General features: G+C 45.3%; 1 protein-coding gene and 1 long non-coding RNA gene across 4 annotated transcripts in view; one reads left to right on the top strand and one right to left on the bottom strand.

Moving 5' to 3' along the window:
• Nucleotides 1-22,660, bottom strand: part of LOC135377481 (uncharacterized) — a 100,297-nt gene that overhangs the window by 40,357 nt on the left and 37,280 nt on the right. Inside the window, exon 4 of one of the 2 annotated variants that reach the window (XR_010418114.1) lies at nt 11,822-11,889. The exons of the other annotated variant lie outside the window; for it this stretch is intronic. This is a non-coding gene — a long non-coding RNA (uncharacterized LOC135377481). Of the gene's footprint in view, nt 1-11,821; nt 11,890-22,660 lie in introns of those variants that run through there. 2 annotated transcript variants of the gene reach the window in all.
• LOC135377479 (solute carrier organic anion transporter family member 4A1-like) lies at nt 8,403-18,002 on the top strand. Of its 2 annotated transcripts, none has more exons than XM_064609902.1 (11): nt 8,403-8,470; nt 8,717-9,403; nt 9,657-9,756; nt 9,811-9,932; nt 11,185-11,340; nt 11,421-11,510; nt 13,955-14,138; nt 15,362-15,515; nt 15,587-15,783; nt 16,832-16,896; nt 17,347-18,002. In XM_064609902.1, exons 2-11 carry the CDS (start codon nt 8,803-8,805, stop codon nt 17,802-17,804), a joined length of 2,127 nt encoding a protein of 708 aa, XP_064465972.1. In that variant the 5' UTR covers nt 8,403-8,470; nt 8,717-8,802; the 3' UTR covers nt 17,805-18,002. The 2 variants fall into 2 exon arrangements, with proteins under 2 accessions (XP_064465972.1, XP_064465974.1); XM_064609904.1 differs by having other exon boundaries at nt 9,696-9,756.

The raw sequence follows: 22,660 nt of genomic DNA on the forward strand, positions 1-22,660 counted from the left end.
GAAAGAAAAAATAAACAGCAGTCCTTTTAGGGGACAAAATGGAATGCCACAACAATCTGTCCCATTTGGGGCTAGATGCATATCATTTTGTGTGTGGTTTAGGGACTATCTGCTGGACTGGGGAGTAAATGTGCTAGGGAATAAAAGTGCTGGAGACTAAAATGGGGAGCAGCCAGGGGAAAGAAGGCGTTAATTAAAACAACGTAAATTCACAGGTGTACTGGTATACAAAACGAAAATGGGAGGCCAGATGAGGACGACGTTCATTTTGTGTATTCAATTTATAGCCCCTTGCATTTCATTATAGCCAGTATCCGTCAATTCCTTCGAATAAGCAGCTGACGTTGAGTTTTCCTGGCAAACTTCGCCTGCGTTGATTAGACAGCGTAACCTGCCTACACATGTGACCACCGTATTGTTGTGTTGGTCAGTTTGTGTGTTCCAGCCTCAGAATTGTTACTTCGCAGAAAGACTGCAGCCATCATGGTCGATTTTAATAGCAGCGAGACTAAATGCTTTCTTGGGTTTCATTAGATTGTTACTCACTGTAGAGTGCACTTTCTGATCAAATTTATAAAGCGCATTTAATATTTTTTTCATACTCTGGTTCAACAAACTGTCGAGTCGAAAAAAAGAAACAACAGTTGCACTGCTATGCCTAATCAGAGGTAGTCATGTGGTTGTTCGATTGTTATAGGGTCATTTTGTGATGTTCGTAACGCGAACATTGGGTTCATGGGGCTATGAGGCCAGTTAAATCCAGAGGGTAGTGGAAATAGTGCTTCGAGGATACTAAACGGCATATGTCCACTTAACTACCGCTACCAAAGACAAATGAAGTGATCGTGGTGTTTTTTTTTACTATTCCACGTTAGCACCGCGAAGCAGATATGGCTATGAGAGACGCATAGACGTGGACAGATGGAGAGAGGACAGCAGGAAGGAGTGGGGAGAAGAGTGTTAGTGTGCGTCCTGGACTACTACAGGCAATAAGCTCACGTTCAATAAAGCGGACATGCAGAGCCACCTATGAGTAAAGTTTCAAGCACAAAACCAAAGTTATATTATACCTAACCATATTACCAAACACAAGTTTGGTAATATGAGATTATGGCGTTTCGCAGGTGCCTCTAGATCGTAGGTCACAATACTAAATCGCATTATTGGCGCAAATTAATGTGCTAATTTTGGCGATAAGTTAGTGGAAAACGAAGCGAAAGCGTTTCTCGCATAAAATTGGCAACAAATGCCCAACTTGAAAAAGCGGCTGGTTCAAAAACACGTAACAGGAGGTGAGAAACCGAAAGTGACAACCAGCGAGGACGACACCGCCACAGCACAGACCATGGAGCCGAAACCGGACGTCCAATGTGAGGAGTGTAGCCGGTGGCTGTTCATAGACGAAACCCCTTTCGATAATCTGGATACCCCAGGCAAGTCACCTTTCAAATGCAAAATCTGCGAGAAGATGGACACGATAAAAGGATCGCTAGAAGAGAAGTTAGACGCGGAAAAGAAAGTGCTTAAAGAGATGGTAGAAGAAGAAAAGCAAGCCCGACGTAAGGCAGAAGCTCAGCTTGCACAATTACATTACGACCACGATAAACTGAAGATAGAAGTTACGCAGGCAATCGAAAGGATGCATGCGAAAATGAAAACACTCGCAGCAACATGGAAACCCCCGAGGCTCGATAATGCAGAGACTGTGCCAGTGCACACAGAAGCAGGTTTAACACAAGCAAACTTAGAAGAGACCACAACAGCAGGAAAACAAGGATGGCACAAGGAGAGTCTCACCCCTTATAACAAAACGAACGCGGACCATCAATCAACAGAGACAGTCTGTAACACACAAGGGCACACCAGAAGGCAGTACACAGGAACTGACCTCGAAGACGATGATGATCCAGCAACAATTGTTGCACACGAGGAGGGCTGGACAGTCGTAACCAACTCCAGAAAAAAAATCTCAGATGAACAAAGCGAAAAAAGTACTGGTTATCGGCGGCTCTAACACCCGCCGGATCAAGGCACCAATTCTGGACGCCCTTCAATGGGATCCAACTACAACTGTGAAGGCACTTCCCGGGGCTAAAGCAAAGGCTGTACTCGACAGTTTGGCTGACAACGAGCATACAGAAGAGTCACTTGTCATTGTTCACATTGGCCTGAACGACCTGCTCAATGGAGCCACCCCACAAGAGACAGCGGAGACCATCACTGCTGGAATCTCAAAAATGCTGGAGAAAAATCCACTCGCACAGTATGGGGTATGTTCAGTGCCGACGGTACAAACCGAGGAGTCCAGCACAAGGGGCAATATTAGGGAACTCAACTTCCTACTGAAAGAGACATGCGAGAAAATGGGCTCAAGGGCACAATTCCTTAACACCTTCTGGGTCGCACGGCGATTAGAAGCAAAAGCAATAAGTGGAGTACACTTCACAGAGGGCGGTGGAAGAGCTGTGGGTCAACTGCTGGCCGAGAAGATTGCCTCTTTTTTTGGGCATAAAGGCAGTGAAGAACCACAATACAGCACCACCTTGGGGAAGATCGTGGATGCCAAAGGAGAGAGCAACGGGCCCAGACATGGCCCAGCTGCTCTCCCAGATGCTGTGGCAACTGACAGAGCAGAGGCCACAGAAGAGATGGGGCAGATCCTACTAAAAGCCCAGAAGAGAGAAGAGACTCACACGGACCCTACCGGACAAGGAGAGAAACCACTCTCACCTGAACTTAACAGACAGACAATGCTGGAAAAAATATCTGACCAGGAGAGGGAAACCCGTATATCACAGAAATCAGAAAGCAAAAAAAGACTGCGTGTTAGGAAGAGGAGAAGGAAAAAAGAAGATAAGCTTGTGATTGCCACATTAAACATGCAGGGGTCGAGTAGAGGAAAATGGGAGGAAATTCAACACAATGCCGACAAAGAAGGAATCCATATTTATGGCCTCGCAGAAACCCACCTAAGAAACAGTGAAACACCACTCCTCAACCAGAACTGGATATGGATAGGAAAGAACAGAGGGAAGGAAAAAGAGAGGAGGGGGAATCGGTTTCCTGATTAACATACAGAAAGTAAAATATGTGGAAGACGACAACTGCAGCGACACAGAACATCTGTGGATAAAAGTGAACCTAGAAGGATCAAAGAAAATAAATTTGTGTGTAGTGTACATGGCAACAGGAAACGAAGAGCCAACATGGAATCAAAGCATCTACAGCTGCCTACAGGAAGACATAAACAAACAATCTAAAAACGAAACAACAGTCATTCTTGGGGATTTCAACTGCCACCTCGCGGAAATCTGTGGACGTGACGAACGTGCCGAAAGTCTTCGGAATTTGGCAGACGAGAACAACTTGAGGATACTTAACCTTGACCCACTATGCCAGGGCAGGGCAACATGGAGTCGGAACAGCCAGGAATCAGCCATCGATTTCATCCTGGTGAACCATAACATTGAGGACCATGGCCTTCATATTAACTCTATAGAAATAGACGGACAGAAAGTGTTTAGTTGTGGTAGCGACCACAACCGCATCAAACTAAGCATGCAGACAAAATTACAAAGAAAAAAAAAAGAAATAGCAAGCCGCAAACAGCAAAAGTGCAAGACAGATGACGAGGACCAGATGAAGAAATTTGCGGATGAACTAGAAGCACAGTGCCTAAACTTGCAAACTCCTGTAGAATATGAAGAATTTGCAACTCTACTAACAAAAACTGCTTCGGCAAACATCCAACTGTACAAAAACTCAAAAAGACGAAGGATAACACCGTAGTTTGACAGTGAAATAAAGCAAGAGATAAAAAAGAGACAAGAGCTCAGCAGGGAACATAGAAAGGCACTTCGGAACCATCCACCATCTGCAACAGCCCTATGGGAAAGCTATGTAGAGCAAAAAGAAAAGACGAAAAGACTAGTAGCACTTAAAATCGACAAATATCACCAGCAACTGGAACAGGAGATAAAAGAGGCAGGGGCACAGGGCAGCAAGAAGCTATGGCAACACTGCAGAAACATGATGGGAAAATCAAGCGAATGGAAGCCAGAACTACGGCATGGTAACAAGATGCTCTCTACAAAACAAGAAATAGAGGAATACCTGACAAGACATTTCAATCAACAACAGAGCAAACTGACTCCAGCGGTCCATATACGTGGGAACCAAAAACGCAAAAAGCTCTCGAACCTAGATATAACGGAACCCATAACCACCACGGAAATGATAAGGACAATCAAACGCCTAAAAAACGGAAAAGCACTCGGAAATGACAGGATCCCAAATGAATTCCTGAAGTCAATGAAGCCAACATCGGTGGAAACCCTCAGGGAAGGCTTCAATACCATATTACGCACCAAGACCATACTGCAGAGCTGGAAGGAAGCGACGATTAAACTACTCCATAAAGGAAAAGGGAAGGATCCACAAGTATTGGACTCCTACCGCCCAATAGCTATACTGAGCAACACATATAAACTCTTTGCCCAAATTTTAAACAGCAGAATACAGGCAAGCCTGGAGAAAGAGAATATACTACACGAATCACAAAATTGCTTTAGACCACACAGAAGGACCAGTGACAACATCTTCATTCTCACACAAGCAACAGAATACAAACAACAGGAAAACTCTGAGCTATACATCACATACTTGGACCTGGAAAAGGCATATGACTCTATTCCACAAGAAAGCTCAAAAGCTGGTCAAAGCTCCAGGCCTACTTCAATGATGGCACTCTAACATCGCTAAAAAAACTGTATTCAGACAATCAGGCAGTCTTTGGGTTGGCTGGCCTGACATCAAAGCCAGTGAAAATGACAGCTGCAGTGTTGTCCACTCTCGCCAACCCTATTTAATATATATGTGAGCCACCTACTAAAAAACTTACATGAAGATGGACCAGGACTTCGCTTCACAACCATCACAACAGCAGGAGAGAGAGAATACACAAAAATATCAAGCCTGGCTTTTGCGGATGACATAGTCCTCTTCGCAGAGTCAGAAACAGACTTGCAAGATCTCCTCTCTATATGCACTAAGGTTGCTGAGGAAGACCACCTGACCTTCAGTGCAAGCAAGACAAACTGGATGGGATTTAACCTGAGTCGAGACCATCACCCCAAGTTCTATCTGCAAGGCAAAGAAATATCCAGAACAAGTGAATACAAATATCTAGGTATCCACATCACAGATGACAAAAATATAGTATCCACCCATGAAGAGTACCTCCTGCGCAAATCAAGCAAATTAAAAGGATTTATTTGGAATGCAGCACGGCAGAGTTATAACAGATATACAATTGGTCGACTACTCTGGAAGACAATAGCGGTACCCTGGTGTCACATATGCAAATGACGTATTGACCCTGACCCAAAGTTTCTGGAAATCTGCCGAGAGACACGAACTGGAGCTGGGAAGATGGTGCCTCGGAGGGAATGGGATAACAGCAAACTCTGCAGTAACTGGAGAAATGGGCTGGTCCACGTATGCCCACAGAGAGGCTAGGTCCAAGCTCCAGTACCTTGGAAGGCTGGCTTTCCTGCCGAAACAAAACTATGCCTCAAGACTGTACAGATATATCCGATACAAGAAAGTGAAAACTAATTGGATAAAGAAAATCACGGCCCTCGACTCAAAATTCAGCAAAGATACAGCACGGCACCTAGCCAAGACAGTTAGGGACTGGGACAAAATAATCAAGATGGAAGTTGCCAAGACAGACCTAGATATATGGAGGCAAAATATGGGGCAACGTCCAAGCCTTCGCATGTATATGTCACTTAAAGAAAAACGGTGCACCGTCCAACATTATAGAGGTGATGAAGGCAGCGCCCTGCTGTTCCAAGCACGAACAGGGTCCCTCTTGACCCAGAAGAGGAGGCAAGATCTTTTCGACGAACCGGACACCAAATGCACAGTTTGTGGCGCCCATTTGGAAGATGTTGAGCACGTCGTCGTATCGTGTCCAGGATTACCCGGTGGCGCGAGAAGCTTTCCCAGGCTCTCGGTTTTACCGTGCAAAGAAAGACAGCCAGGCGGAATAAAGACAAGGCAGAAAGAGAAATAGGCCCACAAACCGCGACTGCTGACGTGAACCACAGCGCAGAGCATGAAGGTTCTGAAAGAGCGGAAGTGGAAGCCACCAAGCGCCGCCTGGTGACATGGAGGATACGCAAACCGTGAAGAAGCAACGAACTTTTTAAACTAGACTTTTCCTCTGTTATCTCGTGTGTATTTTATGTGTGTATTTTTAGTGTATTTTATTTAGTCCCAGAGGCTATGGCGGACCTTCTACCAGAATTCGAGCATAGCCCACCCTGACTCAAAAGGGATAGGACATGGCTACTACTACTACTGCTACTACTAGCACATGGAGCAACGCGTCTCTCAGACAGGCGGCGTCGAGCAAAAAAATGTCTCGTCTTGCCCCACTTTACCCTATACATTATGCTGCAATATTCACACCGTTTCGAATGATTGGGGGACCTTGCATTAAGCTTACATATTATAAACGGCTAAGGAGTGAGGTGAAAATACGTAAAGCCGTATTCGTGCACACTCCTATACTGAAGGAAACAAGCTTGGAAAACTAACGACTGATAAAAATGTTGAACATAGGCATACGTGTGCTAAATAATCGGGAGTTTCTAATCATCGGTGGATGCTGCCCCCTATCGAGGCTGGGCCTTTTCACGTTATCGCATGTCAATGGGCACAAACGCCGTTCCGGTGGGTGTCCTCCTCAGGAAAGGCCTTTAGAGTGCCCGTGTGTCAGGGGCATAACTCTGTCCTATATAGTGGATGCGTCACAATTACGACAAAAAGCTCCCGTCTCCCCAACTGTTCGGCACACAAAGGGGCTGGTAGTCTGCAAAAACGTGAGCAACGTAGTTCTCGTGCAACAGCCGGAACGCACATGTGGATTAACCGGCTCGACGACCTCATTTCCCTGCGCATTTCATTGGTTGTCGTTTTCCACGGGGGCCGCCATGACACCAAAATTTCTCCAAAATGGAGGATGGTGTTTGGAGCGGCGAAGCGAAGATTTCCTGACAGTTTTTTTTTTTCATAGACTACCGTAATTTTATCCTGTGAGTATACATCCTCTTGTAACTAGCTGCAAAATCGGCTTTAAATTTTGCGCCGCCATCATTATTTACGCGAAAATGACAGGCTTCGTCGCTACCGTTAGGCCTAGTGAAGACCGCCATCTCAAGAAAGTAGCACGAAAGACGCCACTGATGCGTAAGATTTTGCATTATATCATTGAATTTTATTCATACATACATCTTTGGGCATTTTTGATTCGATCGTTACGTGATTAAAAGTTAATATCGGCAGCCGTCGGTTACGAAGGTTACAAAGAAGCGGCTCTGCCACTAAATCCTGGCCAATCAGTTCCGCCAGCAACCCTTTCTGCCCAACGTGCCTCCCTCCATGCAGATGGCGTTGATAAAAGTGGGCGCAAAATCCGTCATTTGGTCTGCCACCAGTGATATCCGTTTCAATCCAAATCAATATACTCTCTCCAAAATGGTGGCACCCGGTAAATACCGGTAAGGTATAAGTACTGGATGATCTGTAATAATAGGGAACTGTACTTAGGGACCTACGATTGGCTAGATGCCACAAAAAGTGGGTGGAGCCTCAGGTATATGCAGATCCATTAATGGCTAGACTCCCTTTTAATATACGACACTGTATACCTGACGGAACGCGAGCGCAGTGCAGCGGCCGCAAAGGATTCGAGTGATTGGCTTTCTCAACGGCGGCGTGGCAGAGACCGGTCTCCCGGAGGTACCCGGGTTCGAATCCCGGTGCCGGCTGTGCTGTCTGGGGGTTTTTCTGGGTTTTCCTCAGACGCTTCCAGACATATGTCGGTACAGCTCCCTTAGAAGTCGGCCCAGGACGCACATTACCCCATGGCGCCAGTTCGTGACGTTGCCCATCACCTCTGCGAGGTCGACAACGGCGATCCCTTTCACCACGACCACCACTGGTCTCCTTACTTCGTGCTTCCGCACAAGGCCTGATAGATGGTCAAGTGCGGCAAAAGCAGACACAAGAAACGTAATGGTGAAGAGAATATGGAGATTTGACCAACTGACAAGCAGAATTCTCAAGAGCATTCAAAAGAAACATGAAAGTGATATATTCACGAATAGTTTAGTTTCTTTGATTTCAAGGTTGCCTGACTACCGACCAGATATCTAACGAACTGCTGCAATAGCGCCACAGATAAATATGTGGTATGCTGTCGGCATTATTGAGTTCAACAACAATAAACTACTCATTCTTGATGCGATGATAAAATGTGCTCACAGGATGGTTGTGCAGGTGGTCTACGTTGTACTGTTTCGGTGTAACCCTAGGAATGCCCATGTGGACGAAGACAAAGATGGTTGATTCCATCATTCTCCTCGTGCGGCGCTCCGACGGAGCTATCTTGGCAAGCTCTGTAAGTTGGCAGCCTCTTTAGTCCCCTCAACACCATAAACATGCCTCAGCATAAGCTAGAATTCACTTTACGACGTAGACTCGTGTCATTCTTGTTTCGCATCGTTGCACCTCTAACATGTCTGTGTACTATAGATATAGAGGCATTGCTTCTGAGCGTCGCGCACCTCTTCCAATAACACGGCAATTTCCAAAGTTGCGTCCGAACAAACTCTGCTTATGAAGGCACTGTACTTTTTTTTCGTAGAGGACAGAAAGAGCCATGTTCCTACCGTGATTACCATGACGAATAAACACATGGCTACAAACCCTGACTGACGAGGGCATGCCGAGATGGCTCAGGCGCGGGATGCTAGTGGGTCACAAGATGACAACGATGTGGAAGGGCCGTGCGGGTGGGGCAACATCCAACCGGCCTGCCTGCAGCGATTTCGTACGCCCAGATGGGCCCTGGTGGCCCTCTGCTCCGCATCCTTCATCCAGGGGCTCACGATCAACGGTTACGTGAACGTCGTTCTGCCCACAATCGAGAAGCGATTTCAGATGCGCAGCGTTCAGTCCGGCAGCATAATCAGCATGTACAATGTGGGTTCTTTCATATTCAGCACGCCTGTTGCTTATTATGGAAGCACTCGACACAAGCCCAGGATCATTGCCATCGGCACCGTCGTTATGGGACTTGGATCCGCTATATTTTCGGTACCTCACTTCTTAGCACCGAGCTACACAGCCCATTTTGACATTAAGGACTTGTGCCCCAATAAATTATCGCCATCGCTTCTCTGCGGAACATCATCGAGCAACTTGCCCAACTACAGATTCCTTTTCATGTTTGGCAATTTTTTACACGGATGTGGCTCGTCGCCCTACTATACTCTTGGGGTGGCCTACTTAGACGACAACGTGCCTACCAAGACCTCTCCTGTTTATCTGGGTGATAACCTTTTGATATCCTATATGTTCTATTAAGAACTCGTTTAACGTTGTTCTTAGGGTGGTGTAGGTCACAGATAGACGATAGGCCGTTATCGTAATATGGGAGTCGTAGGTTACTGCCAATTTTTGAATTTGGAAAAATCAGTAATTCAGATATCACCACATGAGAAGGACCGAAGTAGCCATAATGACCGATATTACATGTGCGTGTCTAATGTTCACTCTGTCGGCTTGAAATACTACATACGCAGGCATATATTTCGCCATGGCTATATTGGGTCCATCTGTAGGGTTCATTTCTGGAGGGTATTTCCTGTCACAGTACACGGATGTCACCAAACCGGCGAAAGAGTAAGCAGTCCTGTTGTGCACATAGACCTGACTAACTAATACTTTCTATTTTAGAATCAAAATCAATCGCTTCAGCAAACTTTGGGTTGGTGCCTGGTGGTGTGGATTTGTCATTGCAGCATGTCTCTCTTTCATTGTGTCGATACCCATATTTGGATTCCCAAAGGAACTTCCAGGTATGTTCCCATTGGACGGAAACCTTGTATACCACGACTTGGTGCATATATCATTGAAGCCATTTGTGAAATGATTTTTAATACGGTCGTGAGGCACTAATAGTATCAACGGTATAATAGCTGAGACCAGTAGACTCACCGTTCCGAACTCCACGAGGTAAAACATACGTAAATCAAGCGAAAAGAAATACTGTCGCGTTGATATGACCTTGGTAAATTGTAGCAGAGATGTGGTAACGGCAAAATGTCAGAAGTTGAGTCTAGTCTAAAGGTACAAGCACTAATAATACGAAAAACACCGAAGCTTCACTTTGTTTATTGAGGCACAAGCTTTCGTGTTGCAGACTACACTTCATCATTTTGAGTACAGTGCTGGACAAAAGTTCATGGAACACGCTCTGGCACATTCCTCCCGCAGAGTGAGACGCTAGCAGCGAATGGTACTCTGCGGACCTGCAAACAGGTGACTGGGTTACGTAGGCACATTAGTCCCGTTCGCTGCTGGCATGTCACTCCGAGGAAGGAATGCGCCGGAGCGTGTTCCATGAACTTTTGTCCAGCCCCTTACATTTGTACCCTAATTAACCGAGTGAGGCTTCAGTGTTTTTCGCGTTATCAGAGATGCAGTAGTGAAGAAATTACATGTTGCGGTGCTCAGGAAAACATCTAAGTAACTGCGGGACGTGGCCATCATATGGTGAGGGGGAAAACAGCAGAAGCCACCAGATCATCATAGAAGAACTGTAGCATGGGTACAAGAGCATGCGGCGAACACTGTTATTGGTGAAGTTTCCTGCTATTGACGTAGTACAAAAATGATGTCGTGATTGGAGAAACGAAGCTAGTGCATCTCACGCAGAATGTGTCGCCGCCATATTCCCCAATACCTTTGCTACTAACGCAAAGGTTCGTACACCATGCCGGACCACGAGAGCTTTCATCACGATCTCTTAAATGGCAACATATGCTAAGGTGCGTCATATCCGTCGTACACGTCTCCCCACCGCAGGTGCACGGACGACTGACAAGATGGCGTATATGCAGGCAAGCTGGTGGAAGAACTCCATTATGTAAAAGCCTGAGTCTGGGCACACAGAGGGACGACACGAACACGTCCCTCGGTGTGCCCATAGACTCAGGCTTTTACATAATGGAGTACACGGACGAGCATGTTTCCATCGCATGACAAGAAACACTCCCGCACACATTTGTGTGCTTTATGTGTGAATGTTTGTAATACCTTGTCCTTTAGGTTACCGGGCCCTCAAGGCGCTTAAAAAAGTCGAAGTGGACAAAAATCTCCAGCCTAAAATAAGCAGTGAAAAGCAAGAGCCCTTTCTGACTGTGATCGCCTTCCTGCTGACCAACAGGGTATATGTCCTCCTGACATTAGGCGGCACGGTGGAAAGTAAGTCAACCGTGGTATTGCTGAGGGGATTTCCCATACACCGGGCGTGGATGATTGATCGTGAAGTTGTTCGATTTCAGCGATGATGGCATCCGGACTTTCTGCTTTCATCACCAAGATTCTGGAAAGCCAATTCGGACTCACATCTACTGCGGCAGCCACACTATTAGGTATTACTAATCAAATATGTTTGAAGACTTGAAATCTTGAAATGCCTGCAGAGTGCCCAAAGATAAGATCAAGACTGTTACTTGAGCTCCCTTTATGTTCGCATTTTGCAATGGTTAAAGTGCCACTACAGAGTTTAAAAAAAAAAGACATTTATTTTATTTACTATTACAAATTAACCTCGCTCAAAGACTCAGAGTGCGCAACACATGAATGCCGTCAGTAACAATTACGCACTTGCTTGAATTTTCGGAACAACCCGCAGAACTTGATAGTTTCGGGTTCTCCAAGAGCAGGTGACGTCATCGAAATCGGCATCTCTCTCCTAGCTGGAGCGTGAGTGTTTCCGCTCTTCCCCCAACTTTGGAACTCTGCCAGCAACTGTGTTGAGGAGACGGAAATCGGGGAGTAATGTTGAAACGACCAGCTATCTGGACTGCTTCTTAGCAGTTCTCGAAACAGACGACAGAACTACTGCCTTTGTTATCTACGGAAGGCATTTCACGCCCCTTCGTGGTGCACAAACAGCTGCCTGGTTTGTCTCTGAACATTGCGATTCGGAGAATAGTATCTGCGAAGTCTTTTAATGCTTGACGAGTTCTTAGTCATAAGGTCGAAACGTCATTTCTACTGTATTAAAAGCAAGAATAATGAAGAACACCCGTACCTTGTGACGAACACCAAGGGCATCTCCGAGCTCTCCCAGGTGTACCGGGTGTTTCAATTAATAATAATAACAATTGGGGGTTTACGTCGCGAGACAACTGAGATCATGAGCGACGCCACAGCGGTCGGTCTGTGGATTACTTTTGCCCACCTACCTGAGGGTTCTTTCACGTGCGATGAAAGCTCATCACACGGCATCCCGTATTTAACGTCCTTCGCGGAAGACAGCGTGTCTAAGCAACTTGCACCCTGCCACCAAGTTGCTGGCGTCCTCGGCCAGGTTCGAACCCGCGATCTCGGGATCAGAAGGCGAACACGCTACCGACTGAGCCACCGAGGCCGGCTGTTTCACGAAGGTCCCCCGGCTGAATTATTCGTACACAGGTGGCGTTAACGAAAAGCTTTCTTTTCAATGAGCATCCCTGAGACATCGGCCAAGAACTGAGCAGTGAGAGGCTCATTTGCATACGCTCATTAATTAAATAAAACTCCGAACTTGTAAATTTTACTTCGGGTGCTTTCGGAACTTCTGTTTTACCGATTGGAACTTTCAGCGAAAAATGTTCCAGAAAAAAACCCGCGTCGACAATTAGTGATTCTTAGAGTAATTAATTGGTTTCGGTTTACATATTTCTTGCGCGGAGCAGCGTACCAATGCGCTCTTTCGCTCACCTACCCTGCTGGCAATTACGTGTTCATCCGCCTGGTTCACACACGGGGGTGACGGAAGACAAGGAACCGCCACGGAGCGTGCCTTTATCGTGATGATGACGGATGCACCGAAGCGTCTCTTTTGTCGGTTCCTGATCTTCCGTCACCCCCGCGCGTGAACCAGGCGGATGAACACGCAATTGGTAGCCGGAGAGCTGAGCGAAAGAGCGCATTGGTACGGTGCTCCGCGCAAGAAATATGTAAACTGAAACCAATTAATTACTAGAAAAGATCAAAGTCGACGCGCGTTTTTTTCCTGGAATACTTTTCGCTGAATGTCCCGATCGGTAAAACAGAAGTTCCGAAAGCGTCTGAAGTAAAATTCAAAAGTTTGGAGTTTTATTTAGTTAGTGAGCGTATCCAAATAAGCCGCTCACTGCTGAGTTATTGGCCGATGTGTCTCAGGGATGTCTAAAAAAAGCTTTTCAATAGCACCACCTTTTTAGGAAGTATTCAGCCGGGGGACTTGCACGAAACTCCAGGTATAGACTCTGTCTATTCCAAAAGTTTCATTACTTTCTTCTCTGCGCGCAATGAACTGTTGTTGCCACCTCGCGGCTCTTGAAGTCGACATGAGGTCTCATGAGACCGCTTTATTATTTTTTTGCATCGCCATCAAAAGAGTGGCTTGCCATTAAAGCTTGTCAGATCGTTCTCTGAAATTTCTCAGGTTAGAACACAGTCACGAAAGGAGACTTTCCCAGGATTATGCAACGGTTGCACGAACGGCGCCAAACATGTTTGGAGAGGGGCAAAGGAACAAAATCGACCCGAAAACTTCGTATCCACTTCGTTCTTATCACTTGTCCGTCCTCCCGTGTCTCCCCAAGCTAGCTTTCATACACCATGTATACGTATACCAACAGCTTGCCCTCCTTTACATTGTTCGTTCATGTTTGGAGAGGCAAGGGATGTGCTTTGGAACGTTGTCTATAACTGAAATTCTGCTGTTAATAGCACGGATTCTGTAATTTTCTGAATAGACTGACTGCATCTTTATCTTTACACCCAGTCCTATACTCAGAAGACACTGTATGCAAATCACTCGCAAGTGATCTCTCTTCTTTAGGTGTAATAGCTATTCCGAGTGCATGCGGAGGTACATTGTTGGGGGGCTACATCATTGACAAGTTTGACCTGATGTGTTCGAACATCATTCGAATGTGCGTGCTAACGACTATGGCGACGTGGTTCGTCATGATGTTCATCCTGCTGCACTGTCCAAATGCCCCCTTCGCTGGAATTCCGCCACAGTAAGTGATCATCTTTCTTGCGCGAACCTTGTTAGTGGTGAAGCGTTTTGCAATTTTGCACACGTCTGATACAAAATAGGGCCCTAAGAGCATAGCGTGAGGCGTATGTTCAACGTCAGGCTCTGCATGTGCGCACGTTGAATGTACGGCACACTTCTTGTGTAAACGAAAGAGAAAAGAAAGCAGAGACTATTGTTTGCTCCGGTGTTGAACATATGCAAGCTCAAATGTTGAAAGAAATGTCACATGGAAAAATGTTGGAACAAATACTAGGAGATGCCCCACGGTAGTCGAGGTGACGTTCGATGGCTTGGACACGACTGTAGAAGTGTGAGCTGCTGCTATTTCTGGGCAAGGAAGAAAGATCGTTTCTGGCAGAGCGACCAAAATGACTGTCGTCAATATAACTGTCGTCAAACACGACAAATTTCACAAATCAAATTCGTCGTGTTTTGATTCGACCCTTTTTCTTCAAACGGCAACTGTATAAGCGCACCAGAAGGACCAGTTGTTGTCATTTCGCCGAACTTCTATCTTTCATAATTAAAAAGTACATTAGTCCAAATTAATGAGGACGGCGCCCCAGGAGGTTCCTGTAGTGCGGCCATAAGGTGGCCCACTGCACCTAGAATATATTGCCATTTAATGCAATTGAAAAACAGACATTTTCCTATTTTATAAAAGTGACACCCTATATATTGATACACACGTGTCAATTTAAAGAAAAGCAAACTAGCGCGTCAGGCCCAGTGGTGCGAAATTCTTCTTTTTCAGTTAGTGTGCTGTTTTCCTCACTGTTAATTCAAATAACTCAGGTAAAAAGGTGCTGGCGCCAGGATTCGAACCTGGGCTCTTGATTTTCGGTCAGATTTCTTAACTGTAGCTTGCCTCGGCTAATTCCCGTTGTTTCCTAACTGTGCCCCTTGCTGTTGTGCTGGGTCGTGCTTCTCGTGATGCAGAAACGCGCTACCGCTGTAGTCAGCGTCAGTCTTATGACCGACATTATCAACATTTTTAATTATTGTCCTCCTACAGGCCGGTGGCTAAGTAAATGAAAGAATAAAATTACTTCTGCAGCTAAAGGGTGCGGAGAGTTTAATGTCAGAAAATAATTTGAGGACAAATCGGGGGGACAGTTTCAACCGGCCGGAGCCAAAGTTTGGGCCGCACTGTTGCCTGAAGATATATACCCATAACATATAAATATACCCATTCTTTCGCAGTAAAGATAACTACACAACTCTCAAGACCCAGTGTAACGAAAAATGCGACTGCAACGAGATGCTGTACAGTCCTATCTGCGGCAAGGACAACGTTACTTACTACTCCCCCTGCTTTGCTGGTTGCCATAAGGAGCACTTTGTACACGGCAGCGTGGTAAGAACCTATAAGTCCTTGCTGTGGCATTCATATATATTAAGCTTTCTTGCTTGGCGTTTCCTGGGCAGCTCTTTTCGGAATGCAGCTGCATAACGACAAAAGACCCCAAAGATCATCTCAGTACTGATGCATCAGTGAAAGTGGAAGCGGAACTGACACGATGCCAGACGACATGTAACTTGGTCATTCCATTCGCCATCGGCTTGTTCTTGGCACTCTTTGGGACGTTCTTTAACAGCTCGCCTGGACTAAGCGCAACCATTCGGTAAAGGCTTCATACTACACAGCGACCAAAGAGCACGATATAAGTGGTCTATCGAAGGCCACTCTCATCTTACAGTAGTTGCCTTTGACACCGAAAGTAAATCTAATTAACGAAGTTGCATTTGCTGTCACAAACGGCTGATATTTCATGCTTCTGTTGAGTCAGATGACCTGTTGTCGTGCGCTCTGGTCGTATTCAAAGACGTATTTCTGGATGTCGACCGTACAGTATTGTTTATTCTGCTGTTCTCATCTTACCCTGTCAAAAACAGCGTTTTCCACTGATGGGAGTTTGGATGATCCACCCATACTCGCAACCATACCTGGGTAAATTACTTCTAAAATGTAATTAAATAACACTACTCATTACTCCAGTTAGAATTTAATTAAATTACATTACTCATTACTGCAATTGAAATGTAATGAAATTACATTACAATTACTACGAAAAAGTAATGATATTACAAAGTCATTACTGCGAGTTTAATCGTAATGATTGAGGTTGGGGAAATTCATTGTCAGACAACACTACGTTGTAAAAACGAGACATATTTTATTCTGTGCCGATTGAGTGCGTCACCGTTCATAGTGGACGTAGGAATTCTTTTAACTCGCCAGTCGGCAACTCTCTTTCTGCCAAGCGCCAACACAAAACACACAGCCGATTCTTTTGTAAAATGTAATAAGTAATGTCATTAAAATTACTGCCAAGAGGTAATTAAGTTACATTACAAATAACATAATATCAAAAGTAATGCATTGCATTACAAATTACCAGAACAAGTAATTTATTACTGTAATTTCATTACAGTAATGACATTACTACCCAGGTATGCTCCCAACAATCAGTTCCGCTTCAAAGAAGCTTGCTCCTGTAGACTGGTATACCAGGCCACAGCTTTAAGTTACGCCTCGCATGAATATTCATAAGATTCATCTTGGTGTATGTTAATTCAAGACGACATGTACTTCACGTTTATACTTGGCTTCTCATGTGTATTCCATTTACAAAGAATGATCTGGTTTCAAACACCCCATCATTTATATAGGTGTGTCGGAGAGTCTTCGAAGACGGTAGCACTGGGTCTGCAGTGGGTGTCTGTACGCCTCTTCGGTAAGTTGTCGCACACACAAATTACAGTCGTCTCAAGCCTTTGTTTCATTCTGTTTTCTGTATTTTGAACGATTTATGAAGAAAACAGAGATACGAGTGAATATATGCACCTCCACAATAACTTGTCTCCTTCCCGAAAAAGAAACGAAGAGAGAAACTCCGACCGGTGCTTTTGGTAGTGGCCTATGAACCGGAAGTAGGTAACTGCCAAACTGGAGTGTCTATTTTGAAATACACATAAACCATCGGTTTTACGAGCTCGTATTTGACACTTCCCTTTGAAAGTGGTCGTAAAGTGAAACTCTCTTTCGCGAACCTCCCTGGAGCTTACGAGGAGAAAGAAAGAAGTGAGCATCGTCCAGTCTCTTCGACGGCTTGCGATCCCGCGTGCGTCTTTCGCGAACAGTGCGACCTTTGCGCCCTCACTATGGTGCATGCTTCATGTTTCAGGGACCATCGTAGCGCCAATCGCGTTCGGCTTCATAATCGACCGCAGCTGTCTCAAGTGGCAATCTCTCTGTGGGAACCAGAAGGGTTCATGTGCCGAGTACGAAAACACTAGTATGAGCTATCATCTTTACGGGTTCCTCATGTTTCTAAAAACGGTGTCTGTCGTTCTGTTCTTTTCTGCTTGGGTGAGCTACGGACCAGCAAAGTCGACCTCCAGCACGCCGACGCAAGGAGGCGTGCGGGAAAACGGCGCACCCGCGCCGTCAGCAGTTCCACCTGCGCTTCCTAGTTCAGCAGCTCCAGCGAAGACAGCGGCTGTGGGGGAGCCCCCAGTTGCACCCCAGGCTCCGACTGCTGAACAGGCGCAACTTTCGCCACAGGGACAAGCCAGGCCAAGGCTTCTGGAGCCTCGCGCGGGAGCTTCCGTAGCACACTCCCCCAGAGGTCCTGTTCAATAGGGTTGTGCACAATGAACGTCTTTTATGCGTCTGCCAGTGGTGACAATTTTTTCTAGTTATGGTGTTTCGTTATCTTTCGGTACTTTGGTGGAGTGAGCCAAAATAAACTGTGCTTTAGCGTGGGCTTGGCCCATTGTTTCAGAAGCACGATTGTTGTCTCTGGGGAACCAAGAAGCTGAAAGTAAATATCTACTGGCATTTCGCTCGCGAGCTGTACTGCATGCACGTCATCCAGAGGACCTTCCGTAATGGCCTCGCGAAATATCGTTGAATACCGAAACTTTTTCTGATGTGACAACATGCAGGTTCCTCGCCGTTCCACGAGACGCTGAGTACCCAGCCAATATATATATTTTTTAGCTTCGAGGAATTGCTCGTTAAGATAGATTGTGGTGTAACGGGGACGCTTATGTATGGGCGATCTCGGAAACTACGAGTCTCGCATGTCTGCTCGTCATGGGAATGCGTGTACATGCCAGAAGCATAGATCATGCGTGTCGCGTTGGATGCAGTTCGAACGACACTGTCTTATGGGGGCTTCCAGGAGCGGGTCAGTGGCAGCGGATCAGTTTTGACACACATGAGCAATTAAAATCGCACCTTCGTGGAATACGGTAATAAAATTGCGCCATGAATAAATTACATACAACCAGTTAATTGCCATTAAATGCCAGTTAAATCTGAAAGCGGAAAGGTTACGACGAGGGCTGAAAATAAATTTCTCACGTTGGGACCTCCACTGGTAGAGATCTTGGGTATGAATTCTTTTGGGAGAGGGATATTATGGAAATCCAGGTACGTGTCTGCGTTGATGCGCCTCTCCCTGGCATAGATTCGGTGGCCTCGGTGACAGGGGTCATCACGGTGTAATTGAATGGTTATTAAATTTAATTATATTACAATGAACTGGGTAGGTAGAATACGGAATAAAGAAAACTGGAAAGGACTGCAACGTGGTAATAAAATCCGAGGCTTATTTATCTAATCGTGGTTAGAAATAAACCACCACGCGTGGTGGTAGTACAACAAAAAATGAGCATATAAGCACTAAGTTGCGAAAACAGTAGACTCAGATTGTAAACGACTATGAACGATTCGTCACAGCTGCAAGCATTATCTAGCCATTATCTATGCTTTACGATTGGTTGCCTTGGCAGTTGCTTCGGATACCCTTAATCAAGGTTTTACCAGCTCCCGTGACTACAATGATGACATTCCACGCCGACACTGGGAGGTGACCCGGGTTTTAATCCGGACGCGCTGCTGTGCTGTCTGGGTGTTTCCCCTGAGTTTTCCTTCAGACGCTTTTAAGACAAATGTCGGCACAGTTCCCTGTGAAGTCAGCCCAGGACGCACGATCCCCCACCCCCTCCTGCAATAGTCGTGACGTTGCCTGCCTGAGCGTGGACGACTACGGCCCTTTGGTCCGAATGCACCTCTTAGAATAAACGAACTGATGCTCTTAGTACCTCTATAGTACCCACCATGAATTGCTGCACGAGTCCCTTATTCGTACCCACGTTCACTGAACAGGGGTGGGCATGTATTATAATAAATTGTAATAGTATTACGGTAATGCATTTTGTATTAGTATTATGTATTATAATACACATTTTCAAAAAGTATTCGTATTAGTATTATAGTACGCCAAAATATGTATTACCCGCATTACTGTATTACTTGTTGAGACAGTAATACTTTTCCGTCTTCCCAGCGGGCACTGGCCATTGCCCCGGTGTGACACAGTCATAGTATGCCCTGATGACAACAGCCCATGCTCAGGAATAATGGGTCCGTGTCATATGCACCTTCGCACTGTACCATTCCAGTTGACAGGGAGATAAGTATCTAGTCAGGAGTCTTGCATATATACCTTTCGTGACGTCTCTCAAAGTTGCCGTAGGTGACCTGCTCCTGGAATACCTCATTTTGGCTGTCACTTCCACCATGGAAAGTCGCACTACTCTGAATGGTAAATTTTTCATGAGGAACCGGGGCACGACTTGCAAGGCTGACAAGTTTCCTGTTAGCGTTGCAAAGCAACTGTGGGTATGAACGGCGCACACAGACATGAACAGATGGAGAGAGGACAGCAGGAAGGAGTGGCAGACAGGGAGAGGGGAAGGGGGTTAGTATGCGTCCTGGGCCGACTTCAGGGGGAACTGCGCCGACATTCGCCTGGAAAGTCTTCGGAAAGCCCAGGGAAAACCTCGAACCTGGATTCAAACCCTCGACACCTACAAGTCTCGGCGTTAAAAGGCGATCATCCTAACTGTAACATCACGTGAGCTGGTAATGTCAAATATGCCAAAAGACGTTCTTTGCTTCAATCATTTACAGGAGAGCACTCGAAGATCGAATTTCCGAGAAAATGTTATTAGTCAGATAGCCAGTAATGCATCCAGTGTTTCATACAACAGACACTGTAATTGTCAAATAAATGTGGCGTACGCCCTGGGCTTTTCAAAAAGTTATGTATTTCTTTATTAGCATAATGTATTATAATACAGAATGTAATACATAATAATAATAATATATAATATATGTTTTTGTGGTGTATTATGTATTAGTATTATAATACAAAAGTAGTATTACTGCTCACCCCAGTAACAGGATCATGTTTCTATCCTCTTTTCGAAGAGATTTGAACACCTTCCAAAGCTGCACAATGCACTTAAAGGTCGGTGCGTGTGGGTGGCCGCCAGGTGCCTTTACCAGTGCTGTGCTTCATAAGAAAGAAAGAAAACACACACCACACACTATGAAGAAAAACTCGCTACGACTGCATTCCTATGTAGCTTCCAATATAAGTACATTGTGCCGCCTGGGTTAGCTGACCCCTCCTAGTGATTCCGACGTCAGAGTTGCGTGATTGTTCATTGAAGACGCGCTAAATAGGCCAGAGGCTATCGTACGTGCGCTTCTCATCCGCTGTTGTATCAGAACTCCGATTTGTGCGGTGTTAGTTCGCATTACAGGACGCTCGGCACAACGTCCTTCAAACTACTTAAAACTCCAATATACGGCATGACCTACCTATACTCTAACAACATGGAATTGAGGCACACATTCGAACGATAGAGAAGCCGACGTAACTCTGTAAGCGTGCTTACATGAAGTCGCTAGAAGTCGACTGCACGAGAGAAGTCGATTTCTCTGTAAACTGGCGTATATCGACTTGAAAGGGAGGTCGACACAGCGGAAACAAGTCGCTCGGATGAGGTAGCTCAGACGACAGCTGTGGACTGAAAGCAGTCGGGCAACTTATCTAGCAGTTTCCCCTAAGCCAAGGACCGTGCCCTCAGCTTTAATCAGACAAGTACAAGATACTGCGCAGAGGTATTTAAAATAAGATTCTAAATACTCCACGTAAAAAGTATTTAAAACAGAGTACAAAATACTCAAAACTGAAAGTAATTTGAGTAGAGGTCTAAATGCTCTAAGAAATTATTAAGGTACTATTTTAAGGTACTTTAGTATTAGGAACAATAAGTGAAACGCGTATTTTGAACGTGGCCGTACAAACAAAATGAACAACCTTCATCCGCCGTACTTAAGCATATCTTTTATTTGCAAGGTCTTGGTGTCAACTAATGTTGTATTGTTGACTGATTAGTAATGTTTAGTGAACTTTGGTGAACTCAAGTAAACTTTGGTGATATGTTCTAACCCAAACTTCGAAATCCCTCCTGTATGTCAGCCCGGGTCTTTCAACTTCTGGCGCGTGCTTATTTCTTTCGTGACCAAGGAAATATAAATGCCGGGATATTCTTGTACCTAATCCCCTGTGGATTCACCTGGCAATATGAATAGGAACAGTTTTCTGACGAACGGGTCGGGCTATTGACAAGCAAGGTCAAGCGTGGGACCAGCCTATTGTACACTAGGATAAATAACAGATGCGCGAACTATATAAAAAAAAAAGAAAAAAAAAAGATGGGGGTTAAGTTTCAGTGAGCTGAAAATCTGGACACGGCGGGGAAGTGTGCTACACACATGCTACATACATGTGCTACATGTGCTTGACGAGGAAGGAAAGTACTTTAAGTACTGAGTAGCAAATACTGAAAAAAAAAAAGTATTTTAAATACTTCAACAATACTTGTCTCAAAAAGTATTGAGTAGAGTACCAAAATACCAGAAAAAGTATTTAAAATACTGTAATTTGAGTACGTACTCAAGATACGTACAAGTATGGCTTCAATCGAGTGTTCTGCTACGTTGGGGGTCTCAGTCGATGGTCGTGTAAACCTTCGCCATTCGATCTTGACGACTAGTCAACTAGGGTTTTCAGTGGACATATCGGATGATGTAAACGCAGTTTGTGTGCTTGAAGGAACCGTGTCTAGAAGAGGACAAGTCGTGAGCCTGTATGGGTTCCAAACTGTGCCTGTGTTACCTTTCAAAACTGTGTTACCTTTAAAAAAATGAGTTGGCATCACACGCACGCGAAGGATACATATCATGCTTCATAACATTATCATTGTTCGTTTCAAACTCTTTTATTTCCTTCCTTACACTAAGTGTCTGTTCTGTGGAGAGAGAGAGAGAGAGAGAGAGAAAGGGGAAGGGAATCCGCAATGCAGCAACCACAGCGAGGAGGAAAACAGAACAGAGTGCAAATATTCCGATGCCAGTCGAAGTGAACAACTGTAATAGTTACATGTGAATAACCTCCTGTACATTGAAATCAAGTTCGATGTTAGTTTTCACACTGCTTCACACTGCGTGTTGTCTAGAAGAAAATTCCGCTTCTCCGCGATGCCGCCAGGCTGGCAGTAACGGACTTTTACTTCCGCACAGTAATGGTGATGACATACCGTTAGTAGCCCTGTGAAATAATGCGTTACATTTCC

Source organism: Ornithodoros turicata, chromosome 1 (genome assembly GCF_037126465.1).
Source record: "Ornithodoros turicata isolate Travis chromosome 1, ASM3712646v1, whole genome shotgun sequence".
Taxonomy (NCBI): domain Eukaryota; kingdom Metazoa; phylum Arthropoda; class Arachnida; order Ixodida; family Argasidae; genus Ornithodoros; species Ornithodoros turicata.